The sequence below is a fragment of the Propithecus coquereli genome, unplaced genomic scaffold (genome assembly GCF_000956105.1).
Source record: "Propithecus coquereli isolate 6110/MARCELLA unplaced genomic scaffold, Pcoq_1.0 Scaffold28, whole genome shotgun sequence".
Lineage (NCBI taxonomy): Eukaryota > Metazoa > Chordata > Mammalia > Primates > Indriidae > Propithecus > Propithecus coquereli.
The window spans coordinates 13,529,077-13,547,761 of NW_012148396.1; the positions used below are offsets into that span (position 1 = coordinate 13,529,077).

General features: G+C 40.4%; 1 protein-coding gene across 1 annotated transcript in view; it reads left to right on the forward strand.

Moving 5' to 3' along the window:
- The window catches only part of LOC105813330 (E3 ubiquitin-protein ligase HERC2), a 193,360-nt gene that overhangs the window by 107,200 nt on the left and 67,475 nt on the right, over positions 1-18,685 (forward strand). Inside the window, exons 44-55 of the mRNA XM_012647969.1 lie at positions 590-733; positions 3,758-3,900; positions 7,200-7,467; positions 7,571-7,707; positions 8,583-8,681; positions 10,739-10,907; positions 10,981-11,106; positions 13,995-14,103; positions 14,220-14,359; positions 16,916-17,106; positions 18,030-18,135; positions 18,226-18,317. Of these exons, the coding sequence (XP_012503423.1) occupies positions 590-733; positions 3,758-3,900; positions 7,200-7,467; positions 7,571-7,707; positions 8,583-8,681; positions 10,739-10,907; positions 10,981-11,106; positions 13,995-14,103; positions 14,220-14,359; positions 16,916-17,106; positions 18,030-18,135; positions 18,226-18,317 (1,724 nt within the window). The remainder of the gene's footprint in view (positions 1-589; positions 734-3,757; positions 3,901-7,199; positions 7,468-7,570; positions 7,708-8,582; positions 8,682-10,738; positions 10,908-10,980; positions 11,107-13,994; positions 14,104-14,219; positions 14,360-16,915; positions 17,107-18,029; positions 18,136-18,225; positions 18,318-18,685) is intronic.

Sequence of the window (18,685 nt, forward strand, 5' to 3'; positions counted from 1 at the left end):
TTGCCTCCAGCCACGTCCTGTTTTTGGAATGCTGCTACCAGGCCTGTAGTTCAGGCCTATGGGGCCCTGATGGCTTCTTTATTCTGATCCTCCATTGGCCTGTGGCATCTCTACACATCATCAGATTAGATAATACTCCAGGGGAATTGCCATGATCTTCTTCAGTTAAAGAACTAGTGTATCTGATAAAATTTTCTCAGAGGAGCCTTGCAAGAAAAGGTGAAATTATCTTGTTTGTGACCTAGGTATATGGATTAAATTTCAGCAATTTGGGAAACAGTTGATTATACTAATAATATCTGATATGGTTCTAACCATGGTAAACCTTTTAATTTTCACTCCAACCCATTGAAGTAGGTACCTGGAGAGCAGGGAAGGGTGAAGACTCTGGGGGTTAGAGGATCCTAACCCAGAAGCACCAGTTGTAATACTGGGAAAGACAAGCCCTTCATTATTGACAGTATTTGTGTGTGGTTAGTAAATTCCCAAAGGGCAGGGCATTGTTTATTTTTTTGTTGCAGAGGTTCACTGATGGTGAGGAGAGACCAAGCAGAGCGTGCACCTCTCACTGAGCTCTTTTCCTCCACAGGACAAGTGGACCTGGACCTGCTGCGATGCCAGCAGTTAAAGTTGTACATACTAAAAGCAGGCCGAGCACTGCTCTCCCACCAAGATAAACTGAGGCAGATCTTGTCTCAGCCAGCTGTTCAGGAGACGGGAACTGTTCATACAGGTATCTTTTAAAAAAAGTTCTTACAGATTTGTAAGAAAGGCAGATACTCCAGTAGAAAAGTAGGCAAAGGACATGAACAAGCAGTTCATAAAAGGGGTCACATTAGATGGCTTATAAATGACAAGAAAGATACGTGGTCTGACCAGTGGTCATCAACTGTGAATGAAGTTGTCGTCGTCTCACAAGACAGACAAGACCAGGGTTCTGGTGGGTGAGGAGGGAAAACAGTATCCTCATGCCTTGCTGTTTAAAGTGTGATGCAGGGCCCAGCAGCATTGATGGCACTTAGGAAAGTGTTGGAAGTGCAGACTCCCACTCCTCCTCAGACCAAAGAAATCAGAACATGTATTTTTACAAGAAAACCCTATGGTGGTTCTTCTTTTGGACATAAAGCAGCACTCCATGAACACATTGCTAGTGGAAATTTAAGTTGGTGCAACCAGCTGAATGCACATTTGAGGAAACATGTCAGACTTTAAAATGCATATATATGTGTATTTGTATGCTTTGACCTAGCAAGTCATCTTGTGGGAATTTATTGCATAAAAAGGCATGTAAGGATAATATGTTTACCAGTGTCATCATGGCTTCTATTTTGGTATTGTTTTTATGTTGAAAAACTGAAGACACTAAAATGCCCATTATTATGTGGAATATCCCTGCAGTGGAATACCATGGTGCTGTTCAAAATGATGGTACATATACAGTCATCTCTCAGTGTTCATGGGGTATTGGTTCCACGGCCCCTCAAGAACACCAAAATTCGTTGATGCTCAAGTCCCTTCTATAAAATTGGCATAGTGTTTGCGTATAATCTATGCATATCCTCCTGTATACTTCAATAATGTAAATCAATGTAAATAATTGTTATTGTATATTTTTAAAAAATTTATATTTTTATTATTGTATTGTTATAATGTTATTTTTTATTTTTAAATTTTTTCCAAATATTTTAATCCTTGGTTGGTTGAATCTGTAGATGCAGAACCCATGCATATGGAGGGCCAATTGTATATGTTTATTGCCATGGAAACATGGAAATGATAAGTAAACAAAACACATTGCTGTGTTTTTCTGTTTATAGACATGCCATAGGTTCATCTGTTTAGCAAAATAGTGATAGTAATCTTTGGTAGAATTTGGGCCGATATTATTTTCTTTATACTTCTCTATATTCAGTTTTCTAGAATGAGCTCATATCACTTTTGATAGGAGAAAACCAAAGCTATGAAATGTTTTTTGATCATCTGTTGAAAGACATTGTGCTAAGTACTATGGGGGAAAAGATAGTCATTGTTCATGATCATTATTTTCTAGGTTTGGGAGGAGGAGAGAAAATGAATGCAGATGGCTCTGTCTATCATATGGGGCTGGTAGGCTGTGAAGTGTGTGAGCACAGTTCCAAGGCATGGGGGGACACTGGCAGCTGGGGGCTGGTGCACGCAGTCTTTGAAGGGGCATGGCAGACAGGTGCCAGGTGACAAGGACTCTCCACATTGATGGAGGAGACAGCAGGAGCACAAATGAAAAGCATCAAGTCTTTGGGAGAGTGCTGAGCAGCTTTGCTGTGCGTGGAGCTTTAGCTCTGGTGAGTCCAGGGCTAAAGCTGGAGAAGGCAGTTGACATCCTGTTATAGAGTGCCTTGGAGGCCAGGTTGGAATTAAGGTCGATTCGGAAAGCTGTGGCAGGGGCCATGTGATAAGGATGGATTGATACTCAGGGCGATGATAAATCTGCTAGTGAGGTGTAGCAGTATTTGAAATGGTAGATCATGAAGATGGAGAATTGCTCTTGTGTCAAGTTGAGGGTTGTCTTCCAGGGAAGGCATGAAAAGTGGAAAGAAGGTTCTAGTAGACACTGTGATGGTATAGTATTTAGATGATAACTTTGTGGGAAGCCAGTGAAAAGTCAAAGATGGCTAATGTTTCAAGTTTGGGCTGATGTTCTGAGTTGGGAGGAGGACAGTATGTAGTGCATTTGAAAAGAAAATAAGGGAGTCAAGTGGAATGTGGAGTGTTCGAGTTTATTTCTTAATCTTAAGACGAGAGGATATTCTGAAATTAATTTTAAACCTGCTGAGTTTGAGAGAAATTGATTGAGAGTGCAGATTCATTCATATTAGAGGTGGTAGGGACCTTGAAGATAATTCATAATTGCAGAGATTGGGAAACTGGAGCTTGGGAATTGGGCCAGCTGTTCTGCCCTCACCCTGATGAACAGTTATGACAGAGATGACTCAAGGTTATCAAGTCTGTGCAGAGCGGGGGCTCCAGATGGAGCTTTCTAAAGCAAGGATCGACAAACTACTGTGACATCTGTTTTTGTAAATAAAATTTTATGGGAAGGCAGGCATACCGCTTGTTTACATGTCATCTTTGGCTGCTTTTGCTCTACAATGGCAGAGTTGAGTAGTTGTGACACATACCATATGGCCTGTAAGCCTAAACTATTTACTGTCTGGCCCTTTAAGAGAAAGATTTCCCACCCCTGGTCTAGTGGGCGAATTGTGTGAAATGGGCCTGGACAGTGGATATCCAGGGCTGTAGCAAAGGTAACCCTAAAGGCCTCACCTAAAGCCCACTCAGAACAGACAAAACATCATCACCCTGACCACATGACACATTTGAAATTGGTGTCACTAAATGATTCGAACAAAGCTTAGTGGGAAAAGCCACAGTAGAAATAGAAACTTGGGATGTGTCCATTGCAGGGGTTACTGAAGCAATTAGTAAACAAGAAAGAGAAGATGTAAAAATTGGACCAAGGACAGAAATCTGAGAAGCAGCATTTGTTGGCTCTAAGAGACAGAGGAACTAATGAAGGACAGAGACCAAAAAGCAGGGAGTGGAAAATTATTTAGAGCGTAGTTTTGTTTGATACCTGAGCCTTGAAGATTTGGGTTGTCTGTTGCTTAATGAGGAAGAAATCATATCTGGCTTAACATGCTCAATTACATTCTCTTTAATGATAGAAATGTTTGCAGTTGAAAATAGAATGTTATGCATATTTTGTTTTTACATTCAGATGACGGAGCAGCTGCATCCCCCGACCTTGGGGACCTGTCCCCCGAAGGGCCGCAGCCCCCCATGATCCTCTTGCAGCAGTTGCTGGCCGCAGCCACCCAGCCATCCCCCGTGAAGGCCATATTTGATAAACAGGAACTGGAGGTATAGTTGTGTATGCCTGACAGTTTTTACTTCAGTGTACTCAATTGTAAATAATATTTTTAGATGTGTATTTTCTTAAGGATATATTCTGAATTTTAAATGATGGTACCCAAATAATTCTTATGACTCTTAGGCTTTACCATGTTTGGGCATAGTCAGCAGAACGTTGTAACACTAGTTAAAGAGTGAGAAGGTTGAAGTTTAACCTTATTTTGGATTTGTGTAAATTGTTTGAGTAGATGTAGCATGGGTTAAACGCTCATATATTTATGGAGGGGTCTTTTTCCAGAAAGTATTGTTATTGGAAGAGACATTAGACTTAGGACTACTGTGCTTGCTTGTTTGTTTCCTTCACTCATAGACCTCTGGGTGTGCCCTGTTGCCGCCAGGCTCTGGCCCTCCCATGCAGGGGAGCATGCATGTTCTGAGCTGCCGGACAGTCCCATGGAACAGGCAATGTGACCGAGGCTGAGAGTGATGGGAGCTTTTGTGGCTGGCAACATAGAGGACTAGATGTTACTTAAAATCCTCTTGCTGTGTAATACAAAAAAATTCTGGATAGAATATCAAAGACAAAAGCAAAACTTTAGTGCTCAGTTTGGCAGGCAGAAATTATCCTAATAGAAATCCTGAGAGACCAAGGCCCTATGGGGAACAAAGATCCAGAGTGAGGGGGCAGCTGTTTTGGGGCCCATAGGAGGGCTCCCCTTAGTCCTAGAGTGAGCTGAAAAGATGAGGGGGCACAAGGGGGAACAGCAAGAAACGGGGGAATGGGGCGAGGAGGGAGGAGGTGGCCATGCCTTTTCTGAACTGGTCTGAACTCCAGCTCCCTCTTAGGTCTGAAAACCTCTGGGGCAAAGACTCAGTGTAAAGGGCCAGGATGCTAGGCAATTTCAGAGCGTGTCGGGTGGAGCATAGCCTGTATTCATGCTGGGAGGATGCTGCATGGTAAGACATAGAAGGGAATGTGGAGTTGTCATTTAGGAGTGGGAAGAGCTGTCTGCCAAAGAGAGTACTTCTGTCATTTCATCTCCATTGATTCTGATGGCAAGTTGGCCATCATTCTTACCTTCGTTCTTCTGTGGGAAATCTTTCTCTGGCTACTCTTAATATTTTCTATTTTTCTTTGGTCTTCTGCAGTTTGGCTAAGATGTGCCTATATGTGCATGTTTTTTTCCTCCATCTTCTTTGGGATTTGCTTAAGTTACCTGTATCTCTGGAGTGATTTATTTTTTCCTACCAAATTTGGAAACTTTTTGACTATTGTTTTTTTTCCCCTTTGTCCTGCTCTCTTTTTATTCTTTTCTGGGACTACCATTACACATGTTAGACTACTAGTTTCTTTTCATTATTTTCAAAATCTTTTTTTGTCTTTGTTAATCAGCTTAATTAATTTGTATTGATCTATTTTCAAGGTCAGGATGCTTTGCTTTGTTGGGTCTAATCTGCTGTTATGCTCATCTAAGAAATGCTTTATTTTATGTTTTTCAGATCTCTTATTTCCATTTGGCTCTCATTTTATAGTTTTATCCCTCTCTTTACAGTTCTCTTGACCCCTTGTATCTATCTTTTACTGTATGTTTTAAAACATATTTCTGATAGTTGTGTTACATTTCTTATTCACTGATTCTAACTTGTGGGCCACCTATTGGTCTACTACTCTTGGCAGTTTTTTCTCTTGATTATGGTCAGTTATTGGTCATTGTTCTTCACATATCTAGTAATTTTTTATTGTATTCTGGATGCCTTGGATATTACATTGTATTGGCTCTGGGTTCTGTCAGCATCTCTGGAGAATGTGGAATTTTCTTCTCACAGGCAGTTAAATATCTGGCAGTCCTCCTTGATCCTGAGGGGCTTGGTGCTAGGCTTTTTTTGATTGTTTATTTTGTTTTTGCCCTTCGTTCTGGTTCCTGGTCCTTAATTCTAGGGGATTTAGACTCTCTTCTGGGGGTTCAGTGGAAGTTTCAACACCCCTTCCCCCTAACACATACTCAGATGGACTTGAACCTCAAATATTGGTTCTGCCCTGGGCAGCTGTAGACGTCCCTCTGGCCTTACAGCAGTGCCTTTGTGAAGAGCTGGGCTCTTTAAAGTCTCATGTATGTGCTTTGTTTTGGCATCAGCCAAGGATTTTAGGGTAGTTGGTATACATATTCTGTGGCTTTTCCCTCCGTACTTTCTCTCTGAGGGGTCATTCCCCTCACTTCATAGTTGCTCTTGAGGCCCGAAGGCCAGCCTCCGACTGCAATCTAGTAGCACTGCCACTGTCTGTGGTTAAGTGTGCATCTTGCCTGCTGGCTTCCCTTGTGTCAAGGGTTGCACCCATTCCAGTTTCGATTGCTTCAGCTGTTCTCTAGTGCCCTCCAGCAGTTTTTAAAAATATTTTGCCCAGGGTTCATAATTATTATCAGCAGAGGATTAGTCTACTGTGCCTAACTCCTTATTACCAGAACCAGAACTCTTAGCTAAATCTGATTCTGAATTGTAAACTTTTAGGGGGAAACCTGTCACTTTCATCTTACCCAGACTTCACTGTAAAGCCCTAGGCTTTTGACACTTCCTAAGCACTGGGAGGCTCTACAGTGTCCTCGATTTCTTCCTAGTTCCTTCCTCACATGCTCAGCTTAACAAAATATCAAGTCTTCAGTGCTGTGAGAGCAGCTGGGGATGAGGAACAGAGAGTTGCAAGTAGATCAGGGGAGAGGTGTGCACGCGCTGTAATTAGGGAGTTCACAGCTGCAGACACTGGCAGTGCAGATGTTCACTGATTCATTGCAGTGTGTCTCCCAACTAATTATTCTTTATTTCCCTTATTTTTTAATACCATGTTTAACCCCCAAAGTGGGTATTTGACCCTTGAATAGCTGGGGGTTGATTTATTGGTACATAAGAATCTGGTGTCATTTCTGGCCTGTTACACAGGTAAGAGCAGGTGCCTGATGATGGCAGGGGGACACCTTTCTCCCTGCCCCATCTGACTGTGCTCGCTTGGTTAGAGGTCTGGGCCGTTGCAAAGTTTTCCTTAATAAACATTGATATTTGGCAAATTTACTAGGCCGTTTGTGTACTGAAACAGTCAGGGAAGTTATTTGATCTTTCCTTTTCGTTAAACTGTCAAACTTGGCTTTGTCATTTTCTAACATGTTTTATCAACCCACTTAAAATGGGTGCAAAATGTATGCAAATCTGGGCTTTCTGTCCATCTATACTGCAGTTCATAGTCATCCCTATGTAGACTGTAAGCTGGCTAAGGACACTCTCACAAACCTCTTGGAACTCTCTTCTTGTCTGCTCAGGCTGCTGCCCTTGCTGTATGTCAGTGTTTGGCTGTGGAGTCCACTCACCCTTCAAGCCCAGGGTTTGAAGACTGCAGCTCCAGCGAGGCCACCACACCTGTCACCATGCAGCACATCCGCCCTGCCAGGGTGAAGAGGCGCAAGCAGTCGCCTGTTCCTGCTCTGCCTATTGTGGCACAACTCATGGAAATGGGATTTTCCCGAAGGAACATAGAGTTTGCACTGAAGTCACTCACTGGCGCTTCTGGGAATGCGTCTGGCTTGCCTGGTACTGTGTTTTCCTTGTCAGTGCTTGTTTGTCTGTGGGTCTACATTTCAGTGCTATTGGTCCTCACAGTGGCCTGTGGTGTGCTGTGTGTGCTTGCTCTTAGGGGTGGAAGCCTTGGTTGGGTGGCTGCTGGACCACTCCGATGTGCAGGTCACAGAGCTCTCGGACGCAGACACAGTGTCTGACGAGTATTCAGATGAGGAGGTGGTGGAAGATGTGGACGACGCAGCCTACTCTGTGGTCAGTGCCCTCTGTGTGACTCGCCTGCACCCTAGCTGGTGTCTGTCTTGTGCTCTATCTTGTATGCTAGTTTCCTCTGTCCCTTGAGAAAACTAGCCATAGCTACTGTGGACCACTCCACGAAGACTTACCTGCAGTTCATCTGGGCATAGGACAAAGCTGTCTGTTTTGATACTGAAGTGATAATTGGGTTTTCTATATCAAAATTACTATTAGATTTAAAACAGATCCTTGCTCAAATACCTAGTGATGTTGGGTAGCCATTAGAAGATACTTTATTAAGCCTGATGTGGTGGCTCACACCTGTAATCCTAGCACTCTGGGAGGCTGAGGTGGGAGGATTGCTTGAGCTCAGGAGTTTGAGACCAGCCTGAGCAAGTGCAAGACCTCATCTCTACAAAAAGCAGAAAAATTAGCCAGGCATGGTGGCACACGCCTATAGTCCCAGCTACTTGGGAGGCTGAGGTAGGAACATTGCTTGAGCCCAGGAGTTTGAGGTTACAGTGAGCTATGATGATGCCACGGCACTCTAGCCAGGGTGACAGAGCAAGACTCTGTCTCAAAAAAGAAAAAAAAAAAGATACTTTATTAAAATATCATGTTTTGTGTGACACATTGATTTCTGACCTGAGTAAATTATCTCATAGGATTAATTTGGAAATGCCTTGAAAATCTGTACTTGTAGCTTTTGAGATTCATTTCTGCCTATTATGCTACTACTATTAGTCTTTTTTAAATGAAGATTTTTATAATATGAAATATATAGTATTTTTAAAGTATAGGTATAATGTAGTATTTCATACTTTACTTTTTTTTTTTTTAAATAGGTTGATCTAGTTCTCTCTTTTTTTAAAAAATGTATTTCTATTTTGTAGTCTACTGGTGCTGTTGTGACGGAGAGCCAGACCTACAAAAAACGAGCTGATTTTTTGAGTAATGATGATTATGCTGTGTATGTGAGAGAAAATATTCAGGTGAGTCACTGTCTTGGGCTGGATCATTGTCTCCTGCATGCCAGGCATCAGTGGACAGAGGCCCTGCCCTCAGGGAGCCTGCGCGCTGGTGGTGGAAGCCAGTCCAACCCGGGCAGTAAGCTCTCAGCTAAGCGAGAAGGAGCTGCATGCCATAGAATGGGAGCACAGACTGGAGTTAGGGGGTGGGATTGGGGGGCTGTGTTGAGGAGGTGCGAGAGTGTGGAGGGCAGCTCAACAGGATGGGCACCCAGCTCAGAGTGACCACAGGACAGAGGGGCAGAAGATGGGCATGGAGGGGACTATCCACAGTGTATGTGGTGCAGAGATGGCCTTTTCTCCATTAACCCCATTTGTGACACTTTTCATATATTTTTTGCTTGTTTTTCTTAAATCATTCTCACTGCCATCTAATTTTTAAAACGTAGTTATGTTTTATGTAGTCCTTTATCCACCTTAACTCCTTTCTTTTCTTCTTCTCATACTCTTGTTTTAGTATATTTCATCTCATTTTACCTGTAAATATGTCAGTATGTATCCCCAATAGATAAGGGGTTTTATTTTTAATGTAATGACATTTCTGTTATGCAATATTAGCTAACAAAATAAATGATAATACCTTAATATCATCCCATACCCAGTGCTTGCTCAAGTTTTCCTAGTGTTCTTTAAAATGGCTTTTTATGGTTAGTTTTGAATTTTGATACAAAGAAGATCATATACCTTATTTGTATTTGGGTAATATGTCTTTGAAGTCTCTTTTAACCTAGAATGGTTTCCCCTTGTCTTAATCAGCTCAGGATGCTATGACAAAATACCATAGACTGAGTAGCTTGAACAACAGACATTTCTCATGGTTCTGGAGGCTGGATCAAGGTCCCAGCTTGGCTGGTTTCTGGAGAGGGCCCCCTCCTGGCTTGTAGATGGCCACTTTCTCGCTGTGTCCTCAAATGGAGACAGGACTGGGGTTGGGGGAGCTGGAGCCAGCAAGGGCACTCTGGTGTCTCTTCCTATAAAGACACTAATTCTGTTGGATCAGGGCCCCACCATTATGATCTCATTTAACCTTATAACTTCCATAGAGGCCCTGTCTCCTACTACAGCCACATTGGGGGTTAGGGCTTTATTCAACACATGAATTTGGTGGGAACACAAACATTTGGTCCATAACAGCCCTCTTCCCTGCCTGCCCCCTCACCTGCTAGCCCCCTTTATCATACTATTTATTTGTGATTGAAACTGTGTCCATCAAATGTCTTATATTTTGGATTTGGAGGTGGCTTCCTTGTGTTGGCTACTGTCTTCCTCTGTCCCTGTTTCTCCAATAAAATAGGAGAAACTTAGGGCTGGAGGTGAGTGGGCCCAGGCTGAATCTTAGGCAGGAAGGCTTCAAAAGCGAGAGCTCTTTCCTGCCTCATGTCGATAGGCAAACCGCATAGGTGGGTTAGGTCTTGTCAGCCTGCTCCTTCCTGATGAAGTTCATTGTTCACCTTGTAGCTCCAGTAGGCACTGGGGTGTCATCACCTAGACCCATCATCAGAGACTTCCTGATAGTGGTTTTCTAACTTTGTCATCCTTTCCGAATTTAGCTGGAGTTCTCTTCTCTGAAGAAAACTTCATCAACCCCGGTTGCTCTTTATAACATGGGCAGGCTTTATCAATTTTCAGAATGATGCATCGGTGCTCTGCTGTTTATAAGAGTGACCAAGATGCCTTGTTTGCTTATTACCATGGTGATGAATTCATTGGCTTTTAGGATTCGATGTGTTTCAGCTATTATTCCTTTTGGTGAGGAAAGTGTCCTTTTGAGTGAACCCAGTGCTCATTGATGGCTTCTTTGCTTTATGGCACAAGTTGATTCCAACTCATCTTGTCTATTTCCTGCCTGAGACACAGAGCCAGCCAGTTTTCTAAAGAGCGCTGGTTCCATTTAGCATAAAATGATACTTAGAGCACACTCTGGATGTTAGACAAAATTCCTTCTTAAGAATAGAGTGTTACTTATAGTTCATTTCATCTATGTACACTGGACTGGATGTTCAATTTCATTTCAATTTTAGGTAGGAATGATGGTTAGATGCTGTCGAACATATGAAGAAGTGTGCGAAGGCGACGTGGGCAAAGTCATCAAGCTGGATAGGGATGGATTGCACGACCTCAACGTGCAGTGTGACTGGCAGCAGAAAGGGGGCACCTACTGGGTTAGGTACATTCACGTGGAACTTATAGGTGAGCACATTCTTTTTCTTAATTAGAGACAGTTCCCAGAAATGAATGCTAATTATAGTGCATTTATCTCTAGGCTATCCTCCACCAAGTTCTTCTTCTCACATCAAGATTGGTGATAAAGTACGGGTCAAAGCCTCTGTTACCACGCCAAAATACAAATGGGGATCTGTGACTCATCAAAGTGTGGGAGTTGTGAAAGGTAATATTATCCAGGCAACAAAATTCCAGATGTTAACTTTTCATTAACTAATGTGAATTTAGTTTTTTTTTTTTTCATTCAAGGGCAAGAAAAAACTAGTGTGAAGAAGGCCTTATGATATATAGTGTTCTTTGGCTTGTCAGTGCCTTCTGGCCAAAGGCCACAAAGGATACGCCTGCAGTTGAACCAAGTCAGATTTATTATATTGACTCATTGCAATTCAGGAGGACACATACCTTGGAGAATGGGATGTCTCCATCAGAGGGTTTCAGCAAGGACTGATCAGGCTTGTGCTGGGTATTTGGGAGAGGGTTTGAGGAAGCAGAGGTGGGGCAATAGTTCTAGAACTGAATGTCTTAATAAATCTTACCAGCAAGCAGAAAGAATGGAACCAGGCTCAAGTTATGTTTGGTAAGGAAACAGTCATTCGAATCACCAGGGTAGGGGAATGTGTGGTTGTGTTTGTGGTTTGGATTAGATTTGACCTTGATCTAATTAATCATACATGATTAAGGAGGCATTTTGGTTTTGCCTTGATTCATCAGTCACAGAATGGCCTTGTCTGATGTTGGTGTTCTATAAACTTGTTCTGTCAGTTCCACATTATAGCTTAACCTGTGGGACAGGCCAGCTCCTGGCTATCAGGGACCGCATTTCTTTTTCATGCTATATAAAAATTTAGGACTGAATTTAGGAAATGGTAATGTACTAATGATGGGAATTAGGAACTGGAAACACAGAATTCTCAGGTTGTATTGTGATATTATTGAGATTCCAAATCATACCCCTGGCACACTTTGGAAAGGTATATTATGTCCATCTTAACAATTACGTGAGAAATAATTAAATATATACATGATCTTATTTTATCTTTAAACTCTTTTCATACCATAAAGAGATTTTTTTTTTTTTTTTAATGAACTGTGTTGTAGAAAGCTCTTTCTGTCAAATTGCTTAGAAAACAGCCACAGTTGATGGTGCTTTCCCAGTGGATGAGGGTGTTGTTAGAGTTTCTCAGGTTATATAAGCACAAATGGCCTATTTAATATTTTACTTTATTTTAACGTTTTTCTTTGCTTAAGAAATTCTTAAGAGATTTACAAAAAAAGACAAATTTTATAAACAAGAATTCGGCTTCTAGGTTAATGTTTTGAGTGGCACATTGCTCTTATGAAAGGACAGGAGTTTTAACATTATTAATGTTTTTATTCCCTAAGATACTGAAAGTACTAAATGGAATTTTTGACTCTCTACTTAAAAACAAACAAGATTTCTTATTGTGGAAAATTTTAAACATATACAGAAATAAAGAATACAGGACAGGCAGTCTCTGAGTTATGGATGACCCGACTTACAGTATTCTGTGCTTAGGAACAGGCTCCCAAGGCTCTCAAGGATTATCGATAATTAAATTAATAATTTGGGAACAAGTTTCTTCTGCATGTAAGCAAATCCTCATGGTGTAAGCAGTTTGTTGGTGCAGCATCTTTATGCTAATGGCTAGCCTCATTGTTTGTATGGTCGCTTATGTGCAGCATTTCTTTCACCTTAACTTATTAATTTGATTTTGTGAGTCTGTGTTTACCCTTGTGACCATGCCTCCAAAGCAAAACGTCAACTGCAAGTCCAGATGAACCTGCAGTGAAGAGAAAGGTTGTTACAGTGGAAATGAAAATAGAAATAATTAAGCATTCGGAGAAATGCCAGATGCCATCATTCATTGGGAAAGCATTAGGGTTCAGTCGCTTGACTATCGGTACAATTATAAAAGATGAAGTGAGAATAATGGAACATGTGAAAGGCAGTGCTCCAATCAATGAAAGCATCAGTTATTACTAAGCAGTGTAGTGGATTAATTATTAAAATGTAAAAGTTATTACTGATTTGGTTAGAAGATCAAAATAAATGTAACATTCCTATTAGCCTAGTGTTGATGCAAAATTAAGTGAGTGTTAACCTTTAATATTCTGTTTTGAAATTTCTCCTATCTCCTATCTAAACTTTTTGTATGAGTTTGATTTTATGTTCTGTTTGAATTAATAGAGCACAATAGTTTGTGTAACTTATTATTACAGTACAGGGGTATTATTATTATCATTACAGTATTATACTTTATTACTATTACCACATATGAACCATGATAGTATTGTTGTTATTATTATCATCACATGTGCTATTCATCAGAGATCTGAGTTACATATAAATCTGACCTAAAGACATTCACAGGAACATATCTCGTTTATATCCTGGGGACTGCCTGTCTAATAAACCTTCATGTGGCCATTACCCAGCTTGAACAGTTGTCACCTCATGGCGAGAATTTTTTTTTTTTGTTTGTTTGAGACAGAGTCTCACTGTGTTGCCCGGACTAGAGTGCTGTGGCGTCAGCCTAGCTCACAGCAACCTCAAACTCCTGGGCTCAAGCAATCCTCCTGCCTCAGCCTCCCGAGTAGCTGGGACTACAGGCATGCGCCACCATGCCCGGCTAATTTTTTCTATATATTTTTAGTTGTCCAATTAATTTCTTTCTATTTTTGGTAGAGACGGGGTCTCGCTCTTGCTCAGGCTGGTCGCGAACTCCTGAGCTCAAACAATCCGCCCGCCTCGGCCTCCCAGAGAGCTAGGATTACAGGCGTGAGCCACCGCGCCCGGCCATGGCGAGAATTTTTTCATCCATAATCTCCTCCCTTGATTATTTTGAAGCTATTCCTTGACATTGTGTTATTTCATTCATAAGTATCTTAGTACATATTCTAAAAGATAGGTACCCTTTGTAAAACATAAATAACTACAGTATAACATCACATGGCCAGGTACAGTTTTAATTTTAATTTTAAGTTTTTATTGGTGATAAAGAAGATGTTCAGGTGATTTCCGTTCTGTCCTAGCTTTCAGTGCCAATGGAAAAGATATCATTGTCGACTTTCCTCAGCAGTCTCACTGGACTGGTTTGTTATCAGAAATGGAGTTGGTGCCTAGTGTTCATCCGGGGGTTACGTGAGTTTTTATTTTTATGATTGCTAGATTTGTGTGGGGAGGAATGGTTTTCTTTTGAATTAGGTTTAATAACTGATAAGTTTTTCTTATCTATTCAACGGCTATTTTAAAAATAGGTGTGATGGCTGTCAAATGTTTCCTATCAATGGATCCAGATTCAAATGTAGAAACTGTGATGACTTTGATTTTTGTGAAACGTGTTTCAAGACCAAAAAGCACAACACCAGGCATACATTTGGCAGAATAAATGAACCAGGTATGACAGAATGGCTATGTTCTTTCTTCTACCAAATATTATTAATGAGGCAATTATTGTGGACACATATGTATTGGAATTTGCTCTTTTAAGGTTCATGTGTATACAGTGAGCACCGTAGAGTGAGTACAGTGAGACAAAAGGGGTGTTCTTACCCACTGATGACTGGCCATCTGTTTTTTAAGAAACGGGGAGGAATTAGAATAGGTATGTTTGCTTGTATTTCCATAAAGAAACATTAAAAGAATCTCAAGAAACTAATTAGTGTTTAGTTGCATGGAGTATGGAATTGGTTAGATGGAGAGTGAGTCTTTTTATTTGTATGCCTTTTATTATGTTTTTTATTGTGGCAAAAAATATATAACTTAAAATTAGCCGTTTTAGTCAGTTTCTGAGTTTACAACTTGGGATATTAAGTACATTTAGTACAGTGCCACACAACCATCACCACTATCTATTTCCAAAACTTGTCTGTCACTCCAAACAGAAACTCTGTACCCATTAAGCAATTTGACTTCCCCACGTCTCCCTTTCCCGTTCCTGGTAACCTTGAGTCTACTTTTGGTCTCCATGAATTTGACTACTCCAGGTACCTCATCTAAATGGAACCATGTAATATTTATCCTTTTGTGTCTGGCTTATTTCACTTAGCATAATGTCTTCAAGGTTCAGCCACATATGTCAGAACTTCATTCATATTAATGGCTGAATAATATTGCACTGTATGTGTATACCGTGTTTTATTTATCCATGTATCTATTAGTGGACATTTGGGTTGTTTCCACCTTTCGTTATCGTGAATAGTATTGCTGTGAACATTGGTATCTGTTTGAGTCCCGGTTTTCAAAACTGTTGGTTATGTACCTAGCAGTGGAATTGCAGGGTCATATGGTAGTTCTTTGTTTAACTTTTTGAGTAATTGCCAAAATGGTTTCAACGGTGGCTGTACCATCTTACATTCCTACCAGCAATGTACGAGTATTCCAATTCTTCTACATCCTCACCAGCACTTGTATTTTCCGTTTTTTTAACATGGCCGTCCTAGTAGGTGAGAAGTGGTATCTTGTTGTGATTTTGATTTGAATTTCCCTAATGTATACGATGTTGAGCCTTTTTACATGTGCTTTTTGGTCCTTTGTATGCCTTCTTTGAGGAAAATGTCTTTTAAAGTCCTTTGCCCATTTAAAAATTTTTGATGTTGAGTTGTATCTGTTATTTATATATTTTAGATATTAAACCCTTATTAGATATGATTTGCGAATATTTTATTCCATTCTGTAAGTTGTTTCGTTCTCTTGATAGCATCCTGTGATGCATGAAAGTTTTTAATTTTAACGAAATCCAATTTATGTACTTTTTTCTTTTGTTGCCTGTGCATTTGACTTTTTCTTTGAGTTTATTGTCAAGTAACCATTGCCAAACCCAAGGTCATGAATATTAGCCCCTATGTTTCTTTCTAAGAGTTTTATAGTTTTAGCTCTTAAATTTAGCTCCTTATTCCACTTTGAGTAACTTTTTAAAATATGGTGTAACCTAAGGGTCCAACCTCATTCTTTTACATGTGCATGTCCAGTTTTCTCAGCACCGTTTGTTGAAAAGACTGTCTTTTCTTTATTGAATGGTCTTGGCTCCCTTGTTGAAAATCAATTGACCATAGAAATAAGGATTTATTTCTAGGCTCTCAGTTCTGTTCATCCCCAACCTTCTTTAGATTCTGGTTTTGTAATTCATTACTATCTCATTAATTCTGATACTTTCAAGAGGATTTATTCATTTTTGAATGTTTCGTTTGGCTCTTCTTGTCTTCAATGGAGAAGGCTAGTTGAATTTCTAGATTTGCCATTAATAAAAATGGAAATACTTTACAAATTTGTTTTTTGCTTTGAATTTATAACAGCTTTTTAAAAAAAATTATTACTGTTTTTTTTTTGAGACAGAGTCTTGCTCTGTTGCCTGGGCTAGAGTGCAGTTGTGTCACCAGAGCTCACTGCAACCTCCAACTCTTGGGCTCAAGCAATCTTCCTGCCTCTGCCTCCCAAGTAGCTGGGGCTATAGGCAAGCGCCACCATGCTGAGCTAATTTTTCTATTTTTTGTAGATACAGGGGTTGCGCTTTGCTCAGGCTGGTCTCAACCTACTGGCCTCAAGCGATCCTCCAGCCTCGGCCTCCCAAAGTGTTAGGATTACAGGCGTGAGCCACCACACCTGGCCTGTATTTATTAAAGCATTTTTCATAAGAATATTTTCTGTGAGCACTGTTAGTGAACTTTTCCCACAACTTGTTTGTGTCCTTTTTGTTTGGAAATATATTAATCTGCTGTTACCTGAGAGATTTTAGTGGAACATGTCATAGCATTATATAGACTTCATCTCATAAACTGGTGTAAAATACCTTGACTAGATTTTTAAAGCCATTTTTGGCATTTATTAGCTCCTTTTAATTTGAAAACTTTTTCTCGAAGTAGCTCATCACTGTGTAATATTCTTGATTTCCTTATCATGAAGCTTCTGCCCCAGTTCAGCAAGTATTAACTTTCTTTTTGACCACATGAAACAGGACAGTCAGCAGTATTTTGTGGCCGTTCTGGAAAACAGCTGAAGCGTTGTCATAGCAGTCAGCCCGGAATGCTGCTGGACAGCTGGTCCCGCATGGTGAAGAGCCTAAACGTGTCATCCTCGGTGAACCAAGCATCTCGTCTGATTGATGGCAGCGAGCCCTGCTGGCAGTCGTCTGGGTCGCAAGGAAAGGTAGCGTGCAATAGGGACACATCAGGAAGCACTTTTATTCACATAGTTTTGCATTTTAGATTTTCAAAATGAACTTTGAAACACCTACAGAGTTTTACTGATGACACCTGTTAGTACTCATTTTATATTTTAGTTCGTAAGTTATTGCAAAGTTACAGAGTTATATGCCATCCAGTTTTTTTGTTTGTTTGTTTTTGTTTTTTTCTTGAGATAGGGTCTTGCTCTGTCACCCAGGCTGGAGCGCAGTGGCCTCATCATAGCTCACTGCAGCCTCCAGCTCCTGGGCTCAAGCGATCCTCCTGCCTCAGCCTCCCAGAGTGCTAGGATTACAGGTGTGAGCCACCTCTCCTGCCCTGGTTTTTATTGTCAGAGATTTTAAACAATATGAGTAATAGATTTTATCTAACTGACCAATTAATAGAGGATATAGTGGTTTTTATGTTTTTTTTTTTTTCTCTCCTGCATAAAATGTATGAATTCAGATTTTGCTTCTGGTTAGAAGATTTCCTAATGTAGCCCAACAAATACATGTTGAGCTTTGGAGTGCTGTTGTGATCACACTGATGCATGAGTGTTCCTCATGTGGGCACACAGTTCAGACTCGGAGACAGGGGGCTTTTCTCCATCTCAATTCTAGTGTTTTCCACCACCTACTCCTTGATGGGTATAAAGGGACCACCCTAGGTTAGGAGTCTATAAATACATTGTTTCTGGGGCTTATAGTGAGACTGTCCTCTAATGAGCAAATATAGTGGGGTAGAATATTCTTGTTTCTGCCAGGCTTAGGGAAAATTCTCTCTCTTTCATGCCACATTTTATATTTAAAAAACTCATGTAAATTCAAGCTTCAGTGATACTATTGTGGTAGCTAAAATATAGCTGAATTTTGCTAACTGAAAATGTGTTTTTTTTTTTTTTTTAAGCATTGGATTCGTTTGGAGATTTTCCCAGATGTTCTCGTTCATAGATTAAAAATGATAGTAGATCCTGCTGACAGCAGCTACATGCCTTCCCTGGTTGTAGTGTCAGGTAATTGAATTAGTTTACTCAAAAAGAAGTATCTTCTATCATGTAATAGAAACTCCTTTGTTTGATTCCTTTATCCTTTTTTTTTCCTAGGTGGAAATTCCCTAAATAATCTAATTGAACTAAAGACAATCAATATTAACCCTAGTGACACCACAGTGCCCCTTTTGAATGACTGCACAGAGGTAAGTAGCTATGGTAGTGTACTTTGCGATGATTTGCAAATGACAAGGGAAGTGACTTGGCTATTTCTGTACAAGAATTGAGCCCAGTTTTTCCCCCTTAATCAAAATTGATTGTATTTTTAAATTTTAAGACAAACATTTTATGTAACTTGAATTTGTTGCTTATCAGATCAGCTTGAAAAGTGAACAAAGTAAATTTTATTCTCACTCTCTTGGTAGCAAAGATACACTTGGTAAGTGCTCCTAGCAAAAATCATTGTCAGCCCTTTCAGGTTGCTGTTTGCATCCACACGTTTTTGTTTTCATTAAATATCTTTTAGTTTCTGGTTTTTCTGATCATATGTGTGATACTGAAATTGCTTTTTTGT